Raw genomic sequence first — 17,969 nt, forward strand, 5'->3', positions numbered from 1 at the left:
AGTCTATTCCTACTAGTATGTATCTTTGACCCTTAGAGGATTTGGGGTGAATTTCTCCAATTAAGTCTAGTGCCCAACCTCTGAAATGCCATGGTTTTATTATTGGACTTAACTCATTTGCTGGAGCGTGTTGAATACCTGCATGTTCTTGACATTCTTGACACCTTTTTGCAAATTCTATGCAGTCTTTTAACATAGAAGGCCAATACATTCCATATCGGAACAGAAGCCATTTCATTTTGTGCCCCGCTTGATGTGCACCACACGCTCCACTGTGTACATTTGAGAGAGCCAAATATGCTTCTGCTTCGCCCAGACATTTCAACAAGACTCCTTCAGGAGTTTTTTTGAACAATTCGTTCCCCATCATGAAATATGACAAGGCTCTATACTTCACCTTTCTATCCGTGTCTGTCGAAGGATCTTTTAGATAGTTCACAATTGGACTCCTCCAATCTGGGTCTGCTAAGGAGTCTATATTTAGTACTTCGAATTCTTCTTTGCTGGCAAAGCCTAATTGTGAATTCTCCAGGTCACTTGGGGAAAGTTTGGTAGCCATTGCTTTTCCTATTACTTTGATCAGTTCCTCTAATTTCTCTTTGGATACCCTATATCCCGAGGCTAACTGTGCCAGATCATTGGCTTCTTGATTCTTAGTCCTTGAGACGTGACTTAACTCCACATATTCGAATTTTTTAAGCAACCTATTTGCCATGACAAAGTACATGATCAAGTTTTCTTTGATGCATTTATATTCCTTCGTCAGTTGCTTAATCACTAATTCGGAGTCTCCTTTAATTTCGACTCTGGTTGCCCCCAATTCTAACAAAGCTTCAAGTCCAGCAATCAGTGCTTCATATTCAGCTTCATTATTGGAGCATAAGGGACCTTCAATCTTGTACTTGAGCTTTGTTGGAATTCCATCAGGAGAAATTATCAGCATTCCAACACTAGTTCCCTCTCTATGAGTCGAACCATCGAAGTATAGCTTCCAAGGCTTCAAATCTACATATTGTTGAGGGTTCTCAACCACTACATGGTCAACAATGAAATCTGATACAATCTGACCTTTCATCGCCTTAAGAGGTTGAAATATCAGTGAGTACTCAGTAAGAGCTAAAGCCCATTTGCCAATTCGACTATGCAATATTGGCTTTGATAGCATATGTTTGATAACATCACAATGAGATGAAACATAAACATCAACTGGCTTTATATAATACTTAAGTTTGATACAAGAGAAATATAAACAAAGGCAGAGTTTTTCTATTGCGCTATACCTAGTCTCTGCATCATTGAGTACTCTACTTAAATAATAAATGGCTCTTTCGATGCCATTTTCATCTTCTTGTGCTAACATACTGCCTATTGTATTATTTGAAGCTGAAATATACAGGCGCATGTGCTTCTTCCCATTTGGGGGAGACAAGATTGGCGGGTGGATCAAGTATTGCTTGATTTTATCAAATGCATCTTGATGTTCAGCACGCCATTCGAACTTTCCTTCTCTGAGACGAAGTAGAGGGGAGAAAGCTTGTGTGCGTCCACTCAAATTAGATATGAACCTTCTTAAGAAGTTTATCTTCCCCAGCAAGGACTGCAATTCTTTCTTCGTGGATGGAGGCTTAGTTTCCATGATAGCCTTCGTTTTATTCTGTTAATTTCTATTCCCTTTTTATGAACTACAAAGCCCAGGAAATCTCCAGCCTACACAAAGAAAGCACATTTAAGGGGATTCATCTTTAAGCCATGTTTTCTCATTCTTTCGAATGATTGGCTTAGATGATCGATATGATCGTAATCTGAGACAGATTTCACAACGATGTCATCTATGTATACTTGCATGAATGTTTCTATAAAATTATGAAATATAGAGTTCATTGCTCTCTGATAGGTTGCCCCAGCATTCTTTAAACCGAAAGGCATTACAACCCACTCATAGGTGCCTATTGCCCCTGGGCAACGAAAAGTTGTTTTAGACACATCTTCTTCTGCAATGAAGATCAGATTATAACCAGAGTATCCATCCAACATACTTAGATATTCGAAGCCTGCGGCTGAATCTACTAACATTTCTGCCACAGGCATGGGATATTCATCCTTAGGAGTTGCTGCATTCAGATCACAAAAATCTATGCATACTCTTAATGAACCATTCTTTTTAATAACTGGTACAATATTAGCAATCCATTCGACATACCTTGTGGTTTTGATGAACTTACATCGTAGGAGTCTTTCGACCTCTGCTTTGATCTTCAAATGAATTTCTGGTGCGAACCTTCTAGGAGTTTGCTTGATGGGCTTTTTTCCTTCCTTTATGGGCAACTTTAATTCAACCAAATCGCGCTCTAAACCAGGCATTTCATCATAATCCCATGCAAAGCAATCTTTGTTCTTCTTCAAAAGCGCGACAACTTTTGACTTTAGCGTTGGCGCCAGTTTTGCACTGATGTATGTTACCCTCTTCTGGTCTCCATCTCCGAGATTCACTTCTTCCAGTGGATCTTGGGCTAACATTTTGATATTTGCTCCCATTGGGTCTTTCTCGAAACCCAAAGGCTCTTCGTCGTAGATTGCATCCAATCTTTGACTTATCTCTTCTCCCCAAATCTCTTCGACTCGAACTGGATCTTCAGGTAGTTGAGGGATCATATGTATCCCCAGATCTGGTGTTTCCTCCTTTTTTAGACCTGCATTAACCAACATGTTTGACAATTCGGCTTCGAGAGCCGTCTTTCTATTATTCTCGGCTACATAAGCCGAAATCTTTTCGAAAAAAGATGACTCAGACATCATCAACGTCGTCATGCCAGCCTGTTGGCCGTATTGTTGGATAATGCTCCATTGGTGTGGTATCTTATGGGCCATCCATTATTTCCCTATTCCATTGGAAACCATTTGTGTGTAAAGACAAGTAATACAATGCATTCTTGTTTGGGGTGTATATATCTTCCGCAGCATGGCAAGGTCCTATGTTTGCCAAGTTCCTATCAAAGTTAGTCTTATTAACCTGGTTAACTTCAGCCATGTAGTAACTTTGATCTCCCTCAATATTCTCTACTATGTCATCTTCTCTCCCAATGGTTAACCTTTGATGCATTGTCGAAGGCACAGCAATAAGCCCATGAATCCATTCCCTTCCGAGCAAGAGATTATAATTTGCTTTCGTCGGTATGACCATAAACATAGTTGGCCTTGTGACTGAACCCACCGTTAGATTTACTTGGACAACTCCCAAGGTTTGCCCTATTTTGCCTTCGTAGTTAGACAAAACCATGTTATGTGGCCTTATATCAGTATCAAACATACCAATTCTTTTCAGCATGTATTGGGGCATTAGGTTCACCGCTGCCCCTCCATCTACCAGGACTTTATTAATGCCAACATTTTCAATCTTAGCCCTTATGTAGAGTGGTTTCAAATGTTTCGCATACCTTCATCAGGCCTTTCGAAGAAGGCATTCCGCTCTTCAACTGCACCATTGTTCAGCATATAGTAACACACGGGTCTGTGTTTTGCCATCTCTTCGACGTCAGCCTCTTCACAATCTTCAACTTCAGTTTCTTGATTAAACTCATGAGGGAGTACGGATACAACATTGGAGTTGAGGTTTATAGATGATACTCCATCAGAGTCAAAATCATTTTTCATTCTATCATCTTCTTTCCAAAGGCTGGAATGCATCTTCTCCTCTTCTTTCTCATTTTCAGAATCGAACAACTTGCGCTCCACTGGAGGTTTGCTTGTCCTTGCCCCCTGCATTGGGATTTGATTGCTACTTGTCTCTCCAGCCTCCCTTGGTTTGAATTCCCTTTGGGCTTTCTTCATCCTCTGATGCCTTCTCCATTGGGATCTAGACATAGGATTTTTACTTTTGTAGTTCTCCAACCTGTACATCTCTCGATTGGAAGTCTAGAATTGCTTCCTATATGCCATTGCAGTTCTTCCACCTTGGTCCCAACTTCGCCATTTGTTGGTTCTGGCACCAGCTTGCATCCATCTGTCCCTGGGTATGTCCGCAGGCACTTTGAATGTGACCCTTCAAGCTCTAGGATGTGGGTTGTCAGGCCTTCTCGATGGGATTCGGTTGTCAAACCCAAACAAGTTAGGACGAAGCCCCTGAGTCTCCCAGCTCATGTAATCATACACCCTTTCGAATGATCTTGCTAGCAATTCGTCATAGACTGCACCACATCTAGGGCATAGTGCAACTTTAGAATTGTCGTTATGATACCTAACCAAGAAACCAACCAAGCTTTCTTCAGACCTTGGGTACACTTTCAACAACAGGTTTCCTCCTCTCCAAGGTTGCTCTAATCTTTCTCGCAAAGCCCTCTCGAAATTGGCCTGGACCCTCCGATTTGTCATAATTGAACATCTTGGGCACATCACCCTTTTTCCACCATTCTTTATATGAAAAACCCAAAGATAATCTTTCAAACCGTTTCCTCTTGGCGGAATCTCAATGTTTCCTTTATCCCTTATCAACCATTTTTCTAGTTCTTCGATTTCAGATAAAGGACGTCTAACATTGACCATGTTAACAACAGCTGGAGGAACTTCAGAAATTTGTATCTGTTGAAGCTTCATTGTGAGGTCTTCAGTGGCCTCACTTGTTTTTCCTTTCGGATCTTCAGTCATTTCAGCATCGAAGGATCCTTCAACATCAGCATTGAGGATCGGATTGGCACTTAGGCTTTAAGTAGCCTGCTTTCCATCTGAAATTATCTTTGATCCAGCAGCATGAATTTCAGATACTTCCACCATGTTGACATCAAGTGGTTCACACAAGTTAGTGTCAGCCACGTTCAAAGGATCTGCGTCAACCTTCATAGGGTTCTTGCTTTTGTCAGCGAATTTCAAACGTCCATCCTTGATAGCATTCTGGATTAGATCCCTGAAAAGAAAACATTGTGAGGTTTTGTGGCCTAGAAAACCATGATATTTACAAAAACCTCTCTTCTTCCGTTGTTCTAATGGAGGAATTTTAGAATTAGGAGGCACTATCATTTGACCATCTTTCACTAGTAAATCAAATATCTCGTCACACTTAGTGACATCAAATGTATAAGTTTTCTTGGGAAACCTATCACTTTTATCGTTATCTACTGGATTTCTTCCATTAGAAGGGGTGAGTAATTTGCAAGCATAGGGTGGCGCTTCTTTTAACTCGGCAAGATCTATTTCGACCTCTTCCATGTCGTATGAGTCTTCGAAAGGTTCGCCATCAACTTCGTCTGCTTCGACGTATGCTACTCTTTCCTTCTTATAACTCTTACTTACTCTGGCCTTTTCTGCTTTTAACCGTTCGACTTGTCGAATCCTATCTGCCAATTGGGCCATATCTCTCAGGTATTGAGTATCCAGTTTCTTTCGAATTGAATAGTCTAGGCCACTTGCAGCCATTTCAACTAATTCATGCTCTGGGACAGCCGTGAAGCATCTTGATTTCAGCAAACGGAACCTGTTTAGGTAATCGTCAATAGACTCCGTGAATCTTCTTTTGATGCTAGCCAATTCTATCAAACTTATCTTGGTTTGACCCATGTAAAATTGTTCATGGAATAATATCTTCAAGTGGGCCCATGCATCTATGGAATTTGGAGGTAAGGTAGTGAACCAGACAAACGCATTTTTTGTCAGCGAACTAGGGAAGTATTTAATCCTTAAATCCTCATTCCCTGCTAAATCTCCAGCTTCTGTCAGATACCTGGCAATATGTTCCACCGTTGATTCATTAGTGTCCCCTGAAAACTTAGTAAATTTTGATACTTTGGTGCCCCTTGGCAATTTTGTTTGCATAATATAATCCGCTATGGGGGATGTATAATTTGGACGTCGAAGTCCAGTACTGAGGCCATTATTGGCCATAACTCTCTCTATCATGGCAGTTAGGTTATTTTCTGTGGCTAGCTTTTCTCTCCTGACTCTCTGAACTACTTCGTCTGGGTGTTCGTTCCTACCTACTACCCTTAATCTGGGTCTTTCCTCCTCAAACTCTTGCTGAATGGGGACAGTTCTTTGGTTCGAATCCTCTAAATCTATTACCCGATTCCTTTCGACCGTTGTTGTTCTTTGTGGAGGAATTACGCCAGCATTGGTTGTACCAGACGGAGGAATCACGCCAGCAGTGGTTGCACCAGGCGGAGGCACCGCATTTTGGATACGTTCTAGAATGGGGTCTCCTTCTCGATAAGAGGATTGGTTATTTCTCCGCTTGGGTTGTGGAACACCCATGAATTCTGCCATTCGATTCATTTGGGAAGATATTTTTTGAAAAGTTTCCACATTCTCTCGACTAGCATTAGAAATATTAATTGCTAATGGATTCAAGATTGACGATAATTCTCTGGCCAGAGTTCCTAACATATCGTGATTACTTGCGTCCATCTCTTGTCGGAATGCTGCTTGATTGCTTGTGGTAAAATTGGGTATTTGGGCAAAGAAGCCAGTATTTTGTGCGCTTCGACCTACTGAACCAACATTTGGAGAAAACGCTGTCGGATTTGTGGTGTATGTGGGTCCTGCCCCCCGTGTACCTGTCATGTATGGATTTGGCATGCCATATAGACTGTTTGTTCTCCATTCGAACGCGGATGATCCTGGGGTAAATAACTGATTTCCAGCATTTGTCGAGGCAAATTGCATTCCGCTAGCATTTGAAGATGAGGGCGCGGTAGTCGATATTGAAACTGGATTAGTCCCTGTCGCTGATGCATTATTTTCAGGTATAGCATGGGAATTATCCATGGGTCTCGATCCAGTTGGACCTGGTATATCCTGCGCTCCTTGAGTAGAAGTCGAAACATGCGTGGAATTTGCCGCTCCAGTTCCCGACCCTTGTGGGGGATCCTGATCTCCCCCTGCACTGGCCGTAACGACCATTTTCTTGCTGTACCTTCGTTTGGGAATCGGATGTGCACTGTTTGTTAATTTACCGTTCCTAAGGTTCATACAAGGTCTTGATATTTTCTAGACAAAACAAAACAATCGATTAATAACAATCTGCTTGACACTGTCCCACCGGGTGTGCCAATTTGTTTACGGTGATTTCCGGTAAACAACCGCTAGTCTTCCAAACTATAATAAATATGATTTGGTTACTCGCAGGATCGACTAGATTGATCCTAGGACATAGTCAAAAAGGTTGTTATTCATGATAGTTCGAATTATGTCTATGATTGCTGTGTCTCGAAATGAGAAATACTTAATCAAATAAATAAAGATTAGCAATCACCTTGTTATACACGTAAATATAACATCAGCGAAAGGTAAGTTAAAGATAAAACATAAGACAAAACTGTAAAAGTGCAAGAATCTAAAAGTGCAGAAAAGTTAAATGCTTCGAAGATAAATGACATGAAAATAAAGAGTGCAGGAATGTAAATGACAGAAAGTAAATGAAATCGCAGTAATATCGAAAGATACTTGAATAAAGGAAAATACACATGTATTTAAATGGTGTTGGTGTCATACGTACATTTCTCAGCGAACTCTTTCTCTTAACACTTGATACTTGAGCAATATGTGAGTGATTTGTACAAAATGAACACACGGAATCCTAACATTAAGACCCTTATTTATACTAGTTTCGACCCTAACGGTCCTACACTAATCTAATGTCAGGTTGCCCATAAAAATCCAGGGATGCCATCTGTCTTCGTGCGGTTACATAAACTACTTCGAAATTCAAATCATCCCGCCTGAATCTTCCTTCGATGCGTGGCAACATAATTATAATCGAGAATGCCACGAAAACACGCTAAGCTTCAGTACTTCGCATATTTCGCAAAAACGTCTAAGTCCCAAAGACCATTCTTCTCGAATTTAGCTTCGGCGCTCACTCTCTTTGTTCCAACTTAAACATCATTCTCGAAGCATGGCCATCAGTAGCCATTCTCTATCTTCGAAGATGGTCATGAGTAACCATCTCCTTCGAATTTCAGACCTTCGAAGGACATTCTTCCCAAACGAAATCTTCAGCTAACAGTCCTCCATCGTTCTCACTCGCTTTTGGACTAGGGTCTCGTTGAAGTGTCGTCTTGAGACCGTTTTGAGAGGCCTCTAGAAAATTTTTCCTTATTAGAATGAGAGATTTTGATGATTTCCTCATTAAAATGATCTACATATTCATGTAGAGGCTCACCCTGTCCATGGTGGACGTTGAAAAGGCTCATGTTTGACACATTTCTGTGCTTGCTAGTGGAGAATTGATAAATCATTTTCCTCGTCGGATCTTGATAGCTGGTTATAGAGAATCAGGGAAGACTCGTGTAACGTAGTAAGGTGGCATCCTTCAGCGTGCGTGTCATTAATTTGTACTTAAGTGAGTCAATATCTTCGATGATGACCATTTGAGTGTTGACCATTATGATGTGCTCCTGCAAGTCGATTACTTCGTCAAAAGTGGCCAACGGGGCGACTTGAACTGATTTTGGACTTGGTCATCCTAGATTTCTGCAGTCAGAGGTTGTTGATCAACTGAGTCTTATAAGTCACCCTCCTCTAGTTGAGGATGATGTTGATTCTTCTACAAGGTGTGCACGGTGCCTTGCAACAATTCATTGTGGTGGTGCGAATTTTCCATAGAAGCGAGTAGATCCTATATGGTAGCCTGCGAATTGTGATTGTTGTTGCTTTCCCTTGTCATATAAGGATGGCGAGCTTCTTAGTTCCCAATTTTGTGTGACTCAAACAAGTTTTACTAGAGCCCCACGGTCGGCGTCAAATGTTCGCGCAAAGAACGCTAATTGGATAAATCTTCTAATGCTGGTCAGAAAGAGCCACAATAAGTGTCTTCTTTGTTTGAAATTGAGTCTGTCTTTTTGTGTTTGTTTGAAATATACTCATATTTATATTTATTTCCTTAGCCTGATATAAGACAACAAATATAAATGTTGTTTAATCCTCATGCAGAGCCGTAATAGCCAATTACCCAATCATTATTGCATTTAGGAGACATGTCTAAATATGTTGACGTCACATGATAAACGCCCATAAAGGCTTACCTTGGATATGTTGACCTTGAGGTGGCCTATATCACGCCTAGACTCGTTGATGGGTCATGCTCAACTTACGCCTAGACCAAACCCATTATCTCTGCACATATCCACCAATTTCGAAATATACACAACCTAAGTATAAAAGTAAAGTTATTTTGACTAATCCATCTAATTTATTTGACCAAACTCATAATCCTAATCTTTGCGACATTCCGAGATGCACAAAATGCAAAATTAATTTTGTCCTTAAATATTACATTTATACATTTTATTTGACATTTGACACACGCGATAAATGAATCAATTTTTTTTCAATTTATTATTTATATATTTACTTATGCAATTTTTAACTTAATACTAAATAAAAAATCATCTCCTTACCCAACACTACCTTAAAAAATTTACAATTGGGAGACAAAAATCTTTTCTTGACATAGGTATGAAAAAAAAAACAACACTTACGCATTATTAATCACTCATTCAAGTAACTTTAACATTCTAAAACAAGAAGATAACAATATACTTTTCAGCAATGCTATGTGTACACTAAAGTGTACACCTACACCGTATTGGTGTATGTACGGACGGTACTATTCACCATCCGTACATGAACAGTGCAATATTATATTAATATTTTTTTGGCTTAAATGCAATTTTTGTCCCTCTATTTATCTTTTATTTTGATTTTAGTCCCTTCATTTTAAAATCCGTGTTTTTAGTCCCTTTTTAAAGATTATTTCATGATTTTAGTCTCCCTTTTAATTTGAGATCAAAATTTAATGACATGGCACTAAAATGATGATGTGTCATTGTCATATTTACCAAATTTAAATTCATGTTATTTTTATTAATAATAATAATTTTTTTATTTAATTAAAAATAATTTATTATTCTTAAAAATCCAAAAATTAATTAATAATATTTAAATTTATTCATTTCAATCCCTAAATTGAAACAAAAAAAAAACCCAGAAAAATATGATCAGATTAAACTTATTCATTTCAGTCTCTAAATTAAAACCAAAAAACCCAGAAAAATATGATCAACAAAATCATAAATTTATTCGTTCCAATTTCTAAATTAAAACCAATTAACCCAAAAAATATGAACAACGAAGAAAAGATACCAGAAGTAAAACCCCAAACCTAAAGTGGCTAGTTCATCTCCCATGAAGAATCAAAGGAGTAAATCCATCCATCTATCAATGAATCTTTGCTTCTTGATGTAAATGGAAATGAATAACCAGTAACGCATAAACATTGACAACCACCACGCTATTTCAACAACCCATGTTTTTCAATTACTTTCTTTTTGAAAAAATAAATTATAGTTGTGTTGTTGGCTGTGGGAAAGTAGATCTGGAAAACTCAAGACCATTTCATAATGGTTACTCAATAAAAGGGAATGGCTGAGAAAAGGGAATGCTTCGCAAAATATTTGGATTTAGTTTCAACTTTTAAGTAGGTTGAAATCACCCAGAAAACAAGAAAAGGGAATGGCTGAGAACATAACTCAAACTATGAGTGGTGGTGATTGTGGAAGAAAGGGCTTTGGAAAGAAGTGGCGGAAGATTCAAAATTTGGAGAGCTTTTTAAGACACATTTATCCAAAAAAATGTGTTAGGTTTAAAAGATTAATTTTGGAGTTTTGATATAATAATAGTTGACGATGAAGATGGTAGTTTTTAGGAATTTAATTTTTTTTCAATAGTTTATTTTGGTAATTAAATGTTCTACAGTTATCCTTTTTAATTATAATTTTTTAATTCAATTAAAATTTATTATTATTATTTATTTTTTTATTTTTAGATTTTTAATAATAATAAAGTATTTTTAGTAAATAACATAATTATTATTATTAAAGAAAAAGACATGGATTTAAATTTTTTAAATGTGACAACGACACATCATCACTTTAGGGCCATGTCATTAAATTTTGGTCTCAAATTGAAAGGAGGACTAAAATCCTAAAATAATCTTTAAAAAAGGACTAAAAACACTGATTTTAAAATGAAGGGACTAAAATTGAAAAAACATATAAATAGAGGGACTAAAATTACATTTAAGCCTATTTTTTTTTACGTTTTTTATTTATTTTTTAAAATATTATTTTTTAAAAAAATATTTTTTTTATATATTTTAAAAAAATATTTGACAATACCTGCAGATTTACTTCCGGATTTACCTGCATTTGAAATTACCTGCGGATTTACCTAAATTTGTAGGTAAATTCGCAAGTAAATCCGCAGGTATTGTCAAATTCGTAGGTAAATCCGCAAGTAAATCCGCAGGTATTGTCAAATCCGTAGGTAAATACGCAAGTAAAATCCGCACGTATTATCAAATCCGTAGGTAAATCTGGAAATAAATCCGCAGGTATTGTCAAATATTTTTTTTAAAAACATAAAAAAAATAATATTTAAAAAAAATAATATAATATTGCACTGTTAATGTACGGACGGTGAATAGTATTGTCCGTACATGAACAGTACCGTCCGTACATACGGTGTAGGTGTACACTTTGGTGTACAAATAGCATTATTGTATACTTTTTCAATGGATGACAATAACCTTTCAACTTTAGATTCTAAAAAGGACCCGTGATTGATGGTTTTGGGCAAGACAATTTTCAAGTTATCGACAGTTTGAGTCTTGCAGTAACACACCAATATTTTATCATTATATTCTATCTCTCTCCATTTCTATTATATTTTTCACCTATACACACACAAGTACTATACAACTAGTATATCTATCTATACAAATACAATCAACTACTATTCTGACCGTGTACCCTCATACATAGTACTACCTTTGCTATGCTACCTTGTCTTTACTCTTGTTCTTGTTCCTAAAACTGGTCTGGTTGTTGCATTCATTCAGAGTGTTAGGTGGATAGATAGATAGATAGATAGAAAGAAAGAATCTCTCTTCTTCTTATCTCTTTCCTCCTTCCATAATTCACTTCAACAACGAAGAAACACTCTCTGGTTAGTAAATCTCACACCTTTTTGTTCTTTCTAACTCAACTACTGTTTTTTTTTTTTTTTCATTTTTCACCATACCCAACAAAATTAAAACCAATAATCTTTCTGGGTTTTCTGTTTTTACTCTTAAAGTTGAGATTTTTATAGTTTTCCAGTTTAATTATCTTCTAGTTTTTTTTTTCAGTCTGTGATGGATCTTAATTATGTTTGAATTCTTATCAAAGTGCAAAAAATTGAATCTTTTTTTGAAACCATAGATTGGATTTGATGGGTGAAGTATGTGAATTTCGAAGCTGGGATGAATTGATTCCTGATGCATTAGGGGTGATCTTCACAAATCTTTCTCTACAAGAGAGAGTGACAGTGATTCCAAGGGTATGCAAATCATGGGCTAGAGCAGTTTCTGGACCTTATTGTTGGCAAGAGATAGACATTGAGGAATGGAGTAATCACTGTCAACCTGACAAACTTGACCAAATGCTTCATATGCTTATCAATAAAAGTTGTGGATCTCTCAGAAAGCTGTGTGTTTCTGGTCTTCAATCTGAGTCCATTTTCACTTTCATTGCTGAAAAGTAAGCTCAATTAACTTCATAGTCTTTCTTAATTATGATGTTGAAATTCGGCTTTAATTTATTTATAGATCTTAGTTTCTTATACAACATTGTTTTACTCTTTTGCAAGTGCTGGATCTCTTAGGAGTTTAAGGCTGCCGAGGAGTAATATGAGTGATTTGGTTGTGGAACAAATTGCTGGAAAATTTTCCATGATAACTTTCTTGGATGTGAGCTATTGTATCAAAATCGGCGCGTCTGCTATTGAAATGATTGGCATGAACTGCAAAATGCTAGAAGGGTTGTGCAGGAACATGCATCCGTTGGATACCGCAGACAAGCCGCTACAAGACGACGAGGCATACGCGATTGCAGCCACAATGCCTAAGCTCAAGCATCTAGAAATGGCTTATCAAAGGATCAGCACTTTGGGGGTTGTTCGGATATTTTCGAGCTGTCCTAAGCTTGAGTTTTTGGATCTGCGAGGGTGTTGGAGTGTTAACCTTGATAATAACGTGTCTGCGAAGCAGGGTTTTCCGAAACTTAGAGTTTTGGGGCCTTATGTTCTTGGTGCCTATGAGATTGATGATTGGGATGATGATTACTCCGATGTTTCGGATGACTTTGCTTGGAATTTTGAAGATGGTAATGATTACTATGTTGATTATGATAGTGATGGTTATGAAGGGAGAATAGAAGATGAACTTGAGTTTGGATTTTATGAAGGGATAGAAGATGCTGCAATGTATTGGCCTCCATCTCCATAATTTGAATGTGTTTATATTTCACTAATTATTAATACCTCTTGCGATTTATTATAAGAAAAAATTCACTTTTTAAATACATTCAATAATCAATGGATTTGAATCTAGATATATTCAGATATATTGATTATTGAATGTATTTAAAAGATGAACTTTTTCTTTATAATAATGAATAGAAGGAAATATTAATTGTATGGTTTTTCTATTGTGTAACTAATGTTTCAACTTGACTTTTATGTATTCTTCTATCAATTAATTCATGATGTGTGTTTTTTCTACGAGATGGTTTTTTATTAATATTTTTAAAAGCCTTAGAATACAAGAAATAAGAGTTGGGTTTTGAGAAAAAAAACAAAGCTTTTAAACATCATATCTTCTCTTCTATTAGGCCAAGTATCTTGAATATCCCAATTTCTCCTGGATTCAAGGTAATGAAATCACTATTAACTTCAATATGATTGAAGACATTTCTATGATCACCTTTATTCTCAATCAGTAGTGGAATTTATCTGGCATAACTCCTATTCAAGATTTCTTACAAGACAAGATTTGCAAATGGTCCCATCCCCTTTGATCTTAGATCGGATAAGTTAATATGGAATCAATCTTCTCCGGGTGAATTATCCCTTAAGCAAGCTTGTTAGTACAAGAGATATCTAAAGATTGGTGCTAGTTTGTTTTGTCTAACTATTTACCTCCCTCTAAATCTTTCTCGATTTGGAGAATTTTATTAAACAAAATGCCAACTGATGAGAGGCTGCTCTTTTCTTTCTAAATGAAACCTTTTGTAACATCAATGAGAACTTCTTTAAATAATCTAAGAATTTTGATTTTTAAAGGCATTCTCAGAGACCATAATAGTTGTTTTTTTGAGCTTTCTCAAATTTTGTAGGTGTCACTAACTCTATCAGTGCCGAACTCTCAAGTGCTAAGAAAACCGTTGAATTTGCCAATGAGAATGATTTTAGTACAATTTTTGGTTGAATCCGATTCTCCCTTAATACAATATTAGTACAATCTTTTCACCATTCTCTCTCTTTATATATATATATATATATATATATATATATATATATATATATATATATATATATATATATATATATATATATATATATATATATATATATATATATATATATATAGGGCATATCATATGAGAATGTCTTTTTTATATGAGAATGTGAGAATGAATCTGAACCATTGCATTTTAAAATAAATGGTGGAGATTATGTGTGAATCTTTTTTTCTCTCAAAAAAAAATTCACACATAATCTCCACCATTTATTTTAAAATCCAATGGTTCATATTCATTCTCACATTCTCATATAAATATGGCATTCTCATATGATATGCCCTCATATATATATATATATATATATATATATATATATATATATATATATATATATATATATATATATATATATATATATATATATATTAAACCGATTCTCCCTTAATGCATTATATTTTAATTTATTTCACTATAATTAATTAAATATTTTAATAAATAAAATATATTTTCATTAATTATTATCATTAAAAATATAGTAAATTTAAAAGAAATAACTAATTTCAGATAGAGTGGGTACAAGAATTGTATATATTATTGTGATTCTCTTTAACATTTATTCCACTCAACACAAGTGGGTCTCATCTAGACATATTTTTTAAAGCAACTAGTTTAATTTTTTTCTTTAATAATGAGCTTCTTACTCTAATGATGAACTTTATAAGAAGCTAAAATAAGTTCCATAGTTTATCTCATGCTTTTAAATGAGTTTCACAATCAATCTCAAATATTTTTAGCTTAAAATGACAAGAAAAAATTCCTATTTATAAAAAAGAGTTTATTTTTTAGATATATTTAATGATTAATGTATCTATATAATATATATTATTCAGATATACTAGTTATTTAATTAATTTATCTAAAAAGTAGATTTTTTCTTATAAATAAGATCGGAGGTAACATATTATTAGATTAATTAAACGTCAAACACAAAATTTAAATTTTGCCTCTCACCGTTGTGTTTGTGAATTTTTAAATATTATTACCATTTATCTACCCAAGAAAATTGCTTGTACAAGAATTGTTTAATACCATGAAAAACAATGGTGAAAAGTTAAAAACAAAAAGATGGTACCTTGATAATGTGTAAATTATTTTTACAGCGTTAATCAATAACATTAAAATATATTATCAAGTGTCAAGTTAGATTGAAAATTGTAAATTATTTATATGATGTGTCACTTTAAATCGTTGTAATATCATATAACTCAAAGTTAAAACAAGAGGGTTTTTAAACTTATCAACAATCCATGAAGGTCTAAGATTTAGGCAGAGGAGTAATTAGAAGATTGTTAGGTGAGAAGCTTGACTTTTGGCTTTCAAATAGGCATATTGTATGTACTTTGAAATAATGTACTATTTGCTGGAAGTATAGAAATGTACAAATGGATTTTGAAATTTTCTTTGTTGAACAATAAATTTATTGCCGAAAGTGAAAGCAAGCAATAATTAATGGTGACTTGACGTGATGTTTTAAGTGTTGGTCGGGTGAAACCGTAGAGGGTAGCTTGTTTGGATCAACAATATATTTATTGGAATTGATATGGAAAATGTGGCTTAAGTTTGTTCTCACTCCATCGCTTGATAAAGAATTTTTATAACAAAAATTCAGAAGGTTTTGTAGTGATAAATTTGTTTGAAATATGTGTTAGTTTTACATGTTTATTTGTATAATTATTAGTATCATAAAAAGATAGAAAATATATTTATGATTTTTAATGATAAATTAAATAAAAATATTTTGAAAATAAATTATACATATGAAATTGTGTTAAAAGTTTTATATTAAAAGAGAGAAACAATAAAAAAAAAAAAAATCTTGTAAATTAAAGAATATTACGGTCTTGGACAAGGTACAACTTATTCAACATCATAATTATATATCAAATATTTAAACATTCAATCAAATGCCTTAAAATAACTAACTATATATTTAAATCAAATGACTTTTGAATGTTTAAAAAATCAACTCCCTATTACAAAGAAATCTCAACATCAAAAAGTCATTTGTTTTATGGAGGTTTTATCTTAAACAATTCTTCATCAGTTGTCGTAATCAATACCAATTAACGCTCATTCCTGTAAGCAAATAAATCCATATTTTCTCCTTTTTTACTATGACACTGCTTTTCTCTGGAAAGTGGTAAACAAAAAATTGAGTAAAGATTTAGAGTGATTAAACTCTCCTCATAGATAAAGAGAGTATACTCAACTCTCTCTAAGAGTACATTTCTCCCCTTTTGACATAATAAAAAAAAGCATGAAAAAGGCACAAACATGTAGAAAACATAAATAATACCTTATAAAAATCACGACTTACCTGATGAAAACATAAGTACTTAGAAACACATTTAAGTTGGACATAAGATCATACTTCTCTTCATAATGAGCTTGTTTGCTAAGAGGCATGTTCCATTAGAGTTTGGTATGCAAGCTCAACATGGTCGCTTTGCTCTAAGATTCCATTGTCTAGGAGATTAGAATTCCTGGTCTGGACCCATAACCTTTTGATGGTGTGTGACTTTTACAAATAGTCATAACTTTTGAATTTATTTTGGGCGTGATGAAAACTCTGGATTAATTTTCTTTATATACTCCCTTTTAATTCTTTGGTCGTTTTTCTTTTGGGTACAAACTTTTAAACACGCAGTAAGTGATAAAAATAAATTGGATGAATTAAGGTGATAGTTTAGCACTTGTTAGAAGAATAACTAGAGTTTTTCGAATTCATTCTCTAGCAAGTTATTTACCTCTTACCAACAAAAAGTAAGCATTTAAAGCACTTCTTCTCTTTGGTTCTTTCTATAACCAAACTCAATTTTCTTTCTTCTACGGTTCTCTTAATCTTTTGATATGAGAGACAATTATGGAGTCTATTTCTCACTGACATTTCTTCCAAACAAAATAATTCGTCAAGCATGAAATCATTTATTTTAGGAAATCTTTGACATCTTTTTATGATTTGACAATTTGCCTTTGATGCTGCAAAGTATTCCTTCTTCATCATTGTTGATGTAGAGCTTTATATTTCTTTTTGAATTTCACATTCCCTAGGTTAATCTGTTTAAGAAAGCCTTTCTCTGATTGATAAATTTGTAAATAAAAAATTACTAAAGCTCCCCAATCATAATCATTCTGCATCATATCAGAACAATCCTTACACAAAGATTCGATAGTAGCACCAATAATAATGAATAAATTTTCATAAGTAAAATGTCGTGTTCATTTTTTTTGATGAAAAGGTATTGTATCAATCTTTTCTCTTTGAAATTTGTTTTCAAGCAGAAACTTGCATAGACGATCATGGCAAGCTCTGGGATTTTAGACCGTAAAGAGCCTTTTTTTAGCTTGAAGATAAGATTAGGTAAAAAGAAGTTTAGAAACTTGGGAGGGTGATAAACATGTAATTCCTATTGGATGTAATTGTTCAATAGCATACTCTTTACATCCATTTGGAAGAGCTTTTGAAATTCAAAATGTATGAGAAAGCTAAAAGAATCCTCATGGCTTCTAATCTATCTATAATGGCATATGTCTCATCAAAATCTATGCCATTGTTGATTGTACCCTTTCGCAATGAGTATTTTT

The 17,969-nt window shown here is 34.8% G+C and overlaps 1 protein-coding gene across 2 annotated transcripts; it reads left to right on the top strand.

Moving 5' to 3' along the window:
• The first annotated feature begins 11,698 nt into the window (after positions 1-11,698).
• On the top strand, positions 11,699-13,542 carry LOC131656216 (F-box protein FBW2). 2 transcript variants are annotated; one of them, XM_058925975.1, is made up of 3 exons: positions 11,699-11,991; positions 12,173-12,563; positions 12,673-13,542. In XM_058925975.1, the coding sequence occupies exons 2-3, from the start codon at positions 12,256-12,258 to the stop codon at positions 13,307-13,309; spliced, it is 945 nt and encodes a 314-aa protein (XP_058781958.1). In that variant the 5' UTR covers positions 11,699-11,991; positions 12,173-12,255; the 3' UTR covers positions 13,310-13,542. The 2 variants fall into 2 exon arrangements, with proteins under 2 accessions (XP_058781958.1, XP_058781957.1); XM_058925974.1 differs by having other exon boundaries at positions 11,703-11,991; positions 12,246-12,563.
• Positions 13,543-17,969: the final 4,427 nt, after the last annotated feature.

Source organism: Vicia villosa, linkage group LG3 (genome assembly GCF_029867415.1).
Source record: "Vicia villosa cultivar HV-30 ecotype Madison, WI linkage group LG3, Vvil1.0, whole genome shotgun sequence".
Classification (NCBI taxonomy): Eukaryota; Viridiplantae; Streptophyta; class Magnoliopsida; order Fabales; family Fabaceae; genus Vicia; species Vicia villosa.

What these genes read in the sequence shown, in the direction of transcription:
- LOC131656216 (XM_058925975.1), top strand. Translation starts at nt 12,256, where the DNA reads ATGGGTGAAGTATGTGAATTTCGAAGCTGGGATGAATTGATTCCTGAT. An exon ending in TTCACTTTCATTGCTGAAAA is followed by an intron (nt 12,564 to 12,672) that starts GTAAGCTCAATT and finishes CTCTTTTGCAAG; the next exon opens with TGCTGGATCTCTTAGGAGTT.